This window comes from Thamnophis sirtalis, unplaced genomic scaffold (assembly GCF_051295495.1).
Source record: "Thamnophis sirtalis isolate CommonGarterSnake01/CBP01778 unplaced genomic scaffold, rThaSir2_p1.2 scaffold_2, whole genome shotgun sequence".
NCBI classification, from domain to species: Eukaryota; Metazoa; Chordata; class Lepidosauria; order Squamata; family Natricidae; genus Thamnophis; species Thamnophis sirtalis.
The window spans coordinates 45,542,501-45,548,827 of NW_028261382.1; the positions used below are offsets into that span (position 1 = coordinate 45,542,501).

The 6,327-nt window shown below is 43.8% G+C and overlaps 1 protein-coding gene across 1 annotated transcript; it reads right to left on the reverse strand.

Moving 5' to 3' along the window:
- Window positions 1-1,574: 1,574 nt before the first annotated feature.
- On the reverse strand, window positions 1,575-5,682 carry CUNH11orf68 (chromosome unknown C11orf68 homolog). Its single transcript, XM_014075840.2, has 2 exons — window positions 5,393-5,682; window positions 1,575-2,475 (listed from the first exon to the last, which is right to left on the reverse strand). The coding sequence occupies exon 2, from the start codon at window positions 2,458-2,460 to the stop codon at window positions 1,723-1,725; it is 738 nt and encodes a 245-aa protein (XP_013931315.2). The 5' UTR covers window positions 2,461-2,475; window positions 5,393-5,682; the 3' UTR covers window positions 1,575-1,722.
- Window positions 5,683-6,327: the final 645 nt, after the last annotated feature.

Sequence of the window (6,327 nt, forward strand, 5' to 3'; positions counted from 1 at the left end):
GCGACCGACAGTCAATGGGGAATCCAGTGTCACTTGAACTGTGTTACTACCTTACAACTGCAGCAATTCACTTAACAATTGTGGCAAGAAAGATTTCTTCCACCAGTATGCTTGGCCTACAACTTCCAGAAGCATACTGGTTGGCTGGGGGATTCTGGGAGTTGAAGTCCACCCATCTTAAAGCGTGCCGGCTGGGGGATTCTGGGAGTTGAAGTCCACCCATCTTAAAGCATGCCGGCTGGGGGATTCTGGGAGTTGAAGTCCACCCATCTCAAAGCATGCTGGCTGGGGGATTCTGGGAGTTGAAGTCCACCCATCTTAAAGCATGCTGGCTGGGGGATTCTGGGAGTTGAAGTCCACCCATCTTAAAGCGTGCCGGCTGGGGGATTCTGGGAGTTGAAGTGCACCCATCTTAAAGCGTGCCGGCTGGGGGATTCTGGGAGTTGAAGTCCACCCATCTTAAAGCATGCCGGCTGGGGGATTCTGGGAGTTGAAGTCCACCCATCTCAAAGCATGCTGGCTGGGGGATTCTGGGAGTTGAAGTCCACCCATCTTAAAGCATGCTGGCTGGGGGATTCTGGGAGTTGAAGTCCACCCATCTTGAAGCCTGCTGGCTGGGGGAATTCTGAGAGTTGAAGTCTTCCCCTCTTAAAAGTGGCCATGGTTGCAAAATCCTGCTCTAGAACTTCCTGCTTAATATAGGAGAGGTGTGAGACATACCAAATTTCCACTTCCCTGTTCAGTTTTCATCCTCTTCTTCAGCCCTTTAAAAGCTTATAATTCAAGAAAGTTTAAGCTCCATGCCAAAAACGTTAGGCCCCCTTTGCTCTCTCTGCTCCTGAAACAGCCAAAGAGCGCTTTCTGACACCAAATGTCCAGAACTTCTCCAAACCTTTTGCAACCTGGGTTCACACCTCAAAGGTACTTTTTCCAACTTGGGTTCATCTATAAACACCAAAAAAAAGCAAACCCTCAGAAAGAGGGGAGGAGGGGGAAGAGAATGCCTTTTATTTTCATTTTAATTGCAGGTGAACGCAGCCGAGAACCACAAAAAAATAATAATAATAATTCAATGACAAAAATTCTGAGCAGAAGAGCGGAAAGAAAAATTAACCTACCTTTTTTGCTTAGCCTTTCCATTGCACGCCTCCATCAAAACTACTCTCCCACCACACACAATTCTTCGATGCTGCCTTCGGAGTGTGATGAGCTCTTCCCCTCAACAATCCCCCCCCCCAACCCAGTGGTGGGATCCTCCTGATTTAGCAACCAGTTCGGTGATCGGGGAACCGGTTCGCTCTCAGCTGATCGTTGGTTTACCCGAACCGGCTGAACCCTACCCCTACCCCAATTTCCCGAGATTGGCAGAAATTAGACCACAGCAGCAAATCAAGTCTTTCTACTGTGGGCCTGCTGAAAAAGATGGGTAGAGGTGATCTGTTCGGCCCCTTTTTGCAATAAATGCCGATCGCACAAGGTTGTGCGGCACGCACAGTTTAGTGGTTTAATGTTAAATGCAAACGTCCATTAGTGTCACACAAAAAAAGATTTTAAGCTCCTCGGTCAGAACGGAGGCAGAAATCCCATCGATGCAGCCCGCCTGCATTGGGCAAATCTACCTCCTCTTGAGTAAAAGAGAGTCCACACTGCGTGGTGGGACTTGTAGTCCCCGGCCTTCGTGCAGCTTCCTCTGGGAGTCTCCCGCGTTCCGGGAGGGGCGTTTTAAGTCACTTCGTTGTTGCTCACCTTGTTAAGGATACGCGAGCGGCGGGGGACGCACTCCAAATCGAAGCGGCTTTCGTAAATGGTGGGGCAGAGATGCCAGCGGTTGTCGCGGTAGATGCCCAGGTAGGTGTAAGCATCGGGCTTGTAGGATAAGAGGCACTTGACCCCTGTGGCCCGGATCACCGAATCGGCCACCAGCACCTCCTCTTCGTTGGTGAAGTCTTCGGTGTACACGCAGATGACGTGTTTGCGGTCCGAGTCGGGGCAGCAGGGGCTCACCTTGGCCACCCCAACACGCCCTTCGAGGACCGCCCGGGCAATGCCGCACCAAGCGTGGTCCACTTTGAAGCCACTGTCCAGGTGCATTAGCCACTTGCCGGTCAGGACCCGTCGGTTAAGGGCCAGCTCCTTGATGGACTCAAAAGTCACGTGGCGCCCACTGAGCTGCAAACGTTCCCAGTCTTCTTGAAGACCTACGACGTCGCCAGATTCTGGGCAGAAGCTGGGGCCGTAGATGGCAATCCAGCCCACCGGCTCGGTGTTGCACTCCGGGTTGCCGTAGCGAGAGACGCGGGACGGCTGGTAAGTCTGGAGCCATTCCTCAAATTCAGCCTTGGGGGTCTTGCGGGCGTCAAAGACCACCCAGGAGTCCATGTCTGCCGCCATGGCTTCAGCCGCCAGGTCCTCGCTGGCAAAACTGCCGTCCTTCCCCATCTCGTCATGCTGGCTAGCCATGGTTTGGCAAGGCACCTGATGGGGGGAAAAAGTCAAACCAGGAAGGGATCAACCCACTTCAGGCCACAGCTGGGAGACGAGTCCAAATTGGCACTTTCTACAGGTAGTCCTCGACTTACAACAATTTACTTAGTGACCGTTCAAAGTTACAATGGCACTTTAAAAAAGTGACATGACTGTTTTTCACAACTTACGACCACTGCAATATATTCATGGCCGTGTGATTAAAATTCAGGCACTTGATAACTGACTCGTATTTATGACGGTGGCGGCATCAAGCAAGGAAGCCAGATTCAACCGTGTGACTAATTTTAACAACTCCAACGATCCACTTTAACAACTGTGGCAAGGAAGGTCGTAAACTGGGGCAAAACGCACTGAACAAATGTCTCATTTAGCAACAGAAATGTTGGGCTCAACTGTCATAAGTGGAGGACTACCTGTATTTTCAGTTTAACCTGGGTTTCCACAGCCCAGTTCCAAAATATCAAGGGCACACCTGTTGGCAGAAAGCTGTTGTAAAACCTTTTGAAGGGGGTAATATTGTAGAAAAACATTCTAGTGAACAGGTACAAGAGTTTTAAGATATATAGATAATTCCTAAAGCATCTTAATTTTAACTTTAGTTTATTTTAACTAACTTGATTTAATTTTAATAATAGTAAAATAGCTAAGGTTTTTCAATAGTAGTCGTAATGCATAACAACTTGTAATTATAGTAAGAATGCCTAGATAATCCAAATAGTACTAATAATGTTTAGTCTCCCAATATACTATTGTATATAGTCTATACTAGTAATCCCTAATCTCCTAATAAAAATGCCCAACAATAATGAACACCTAAAGTCTTCCAATAATAGTAATAATATTGAGTTTCCTAATTGTAGTGGCAATGCAGAGTTTCTCAGTAATAGTAGTAATAATGTCTTACATCTAGTAATGCTTAGTCTCTCTATAATAGTAGTAGCAATGCCTATACTCCTAACAGTAACACCTAAGGCTTCTCAACAATATTAACGGTAATAACGTATAAAGTCTTCTAATAATGCCAAAATTGTCACAATAAAACTAATAATGTCTGATCTTCTAATTATTGTATCAGTAATACTGCCTACTTTCTGAATAAGAGCAATAATGTCTAAAATCTCTTCATAATGGCATTAATTAGGGCCTCAACTAATAACCACAAATGAGCCCAAAATTTAGGTTGCTAAGTGAGACAAGTGAGTTTCACCCCATTTTATGACCTTACATCACATGACCATGGGGAGGCTGCAGTGGCCGTTAGTTTGAAAAACGGTACATGTCACTTTTTTCAGTGCTGTTGTAATCTCGAGCGGTCACTCAACGAACTCTCACAAATTGAGGACCACCTATAAACTTTCCTAAAGTCTCCCAATAATAGTAAACTATTAAATACTTTATTACTATTATTAGACTTTACACGTTAGTGAGATTGTTGGGAGACGTTAGGCAATTTTACATTAATTTAATGTTAATGAATTAAATACATGAAGTTTCCCAATAGCACTAATGCCTAAAATGTCCTAATAACAGTAAAGTATTAAATACTTTATTATTATTATTAGACTTACGTTAACTTAATGTTAATCAAAGGTGGCTCAGTGGCTAAGATGCTGAGCTTGTCGATCAGAAAGATCGGCAGTTCAAATCCCTAACACCATGTAACGGAGTGAGGTCCCGTGACTTGTCCCAGCTTCTGCCAACCTAGTAAAAATGTGAGTAGAAAAATAAGGACCACCTTTGGTGGGAAGGTAACAGCACTCTGTGCCCTTTTGGCGTTTAGTCATGCCGGCCATATGACCACAGAGTCGTCTTTGCCCAGCGCTGGCTCTTTGGCTTAGAAACGGAGATGAGCACTGCCCCCTAAAGTCGGGAACAACTAGCACATATGCGCGAACCTTTACCTTAATGTTAATGAATGAAATACATGAAGTCTCCCAACAATAGTACTAATGCCTAAAATGTCCTAATAATAGTAAAGTATTAAATACTTTATTATTATTAGACTTACGTTAACTTAATGTTAATGAATGCCTAAAATGTCCTAATAATTTTTTCCCAAATGCCATCACTCTGCTAAACAACGAATCCCCACAACACTGTCAAATTATTTAATAAGACTGTATTCCTATTCTTCTTCTCATCCTTCCTATTACCTATCTCTTTCCACTTATGACTATAATCATGTTGCTTGTATCTTTAAATTTTATATTGTTTTGTTTCTTCCCTAGTATGATTTCATCACTAAGTGTTGTATCTTATAATTCTTGATGAATGTATTTTGGTTGTTTTAGGTACACTGAGAGCATATGAACCAAAGACAAATTCCTTGTGTGTCCAATCACACTTGGCCAATAAAGAATTCAATTATTCTGTTTTGTTCCTATTCTATTCTACCCTACCCTACTCTATTCTATTCTCTATTCTATTCTCTATTCTCTATACTCTATTCTATTCTGTATGCACCAAAGACAAATTCCTTGTGTGTCCAATCACACCTGGCCAATAAAGAATTCAATTCAATTCCTATTCCATTCTATTTTCTAGCAAAGTATTACTTTATTATTTTACTTATATTAACTTAATGTTAACGAATGAAATACATGAAGTTTCCCAACAATAGGACTAATGCCTAAAATATCCTAATAAAGTATTATACATTCTTGTCGTTCTTATTATGAGACTTTAGGCATTAGTCCTATTGTTGGGAGAGTTAATGCATTCAATTCATTAAGTTAATGCATTAAATATTTTATTATATTAAGAACAGTTATTATGGTCATAATAAGGCCACAAATCTCCCACAGACTACCCCCCACCCTTCGCTCTCTTACAGCTCTTCGGCACGAGAAAAGTCACATAAAAATAAACACCACAGCCAGGGCGGGATGCGGCACCGTCGTCCTACCTTGCAGGGCTGTGGTGAGGCCAAGCGGTCAAGGAGACGCCACGGCTTTTACGGCAAAGTTACGGGGATTGCGACGGTCGCCATTGGTGAGTATCCATTTCAGGCCGGACCTATTTTCAGGACGGTCCAGGGCTGGAGGGGAACCGAACAACCTTCCCCCTCCCCCGCCAACCGCAGCACCTCAAACCCGGCTTCGTCTTCCACAACTGGGTCTCACGTTACCGCCGCAACGGCCCGGAGCAAATGGAAGTACGCACGGGCGCACCCCGGAAGTGGATGGGGGACAGATATAGTTGAGGGACCGGAAGGCGTAAGGAACGAAAATGAGGTCTGCGCTACTTTTGCCCTCTATTTTTACTATTTCTAGGCTATTGTTTTTTACTATATTACTTCTATTTCCTCTAAGCGTTACTTTTTTGATGTTTCTCATTATTAATTTGCATATTTAAAAAATATCCACTTCGCCCGAGCATAAAAGAAGGCCCCGTCAAGGGAGGCCGCCATTTTGGTCACGATTCTCTACGAGCGCTTGGAGCGTCGCCCGCTCTAGGATTTGACACGCCCTCTATGGACCAGCCCACCCAACCCATCCGTCCGTTTCCACAGGGAGAGGAGGGAGTCACTAACGGAAGTGACGAAATGCAGGGGGAGTTCACGATGATGCAACCTCAATGTTTCCCTACTACACTATAGCAACTTTAAAGAAATGTGAACTTCAACTCCCAGAATTCCCTTGGTCACACCTTTTAAAGTTTCTATGGTTGGGAAATGATAATAGGTTAAAATCTATGTAATAATTCCTTATTTCTCTGCTCTGGGAAGCCAGCCAAAGGCAATATAACACATCTTCCTGAAATAAATAATATGAGTAAAAATCCAAATATTATATAAATAAATATCAATTGGACAATTCTATTAGAATAGCACATTCTCAC

Excerpts from the sequence above, each read along its gene's own strand:
- CUNH11orf68 (XM_014075840.2), bottom strand. The coding sequence starts at position 2,460 with ATGGCTAGCCAGCATGACGAGATGGGGAAGGACGGCAGTTTTGCCAGC.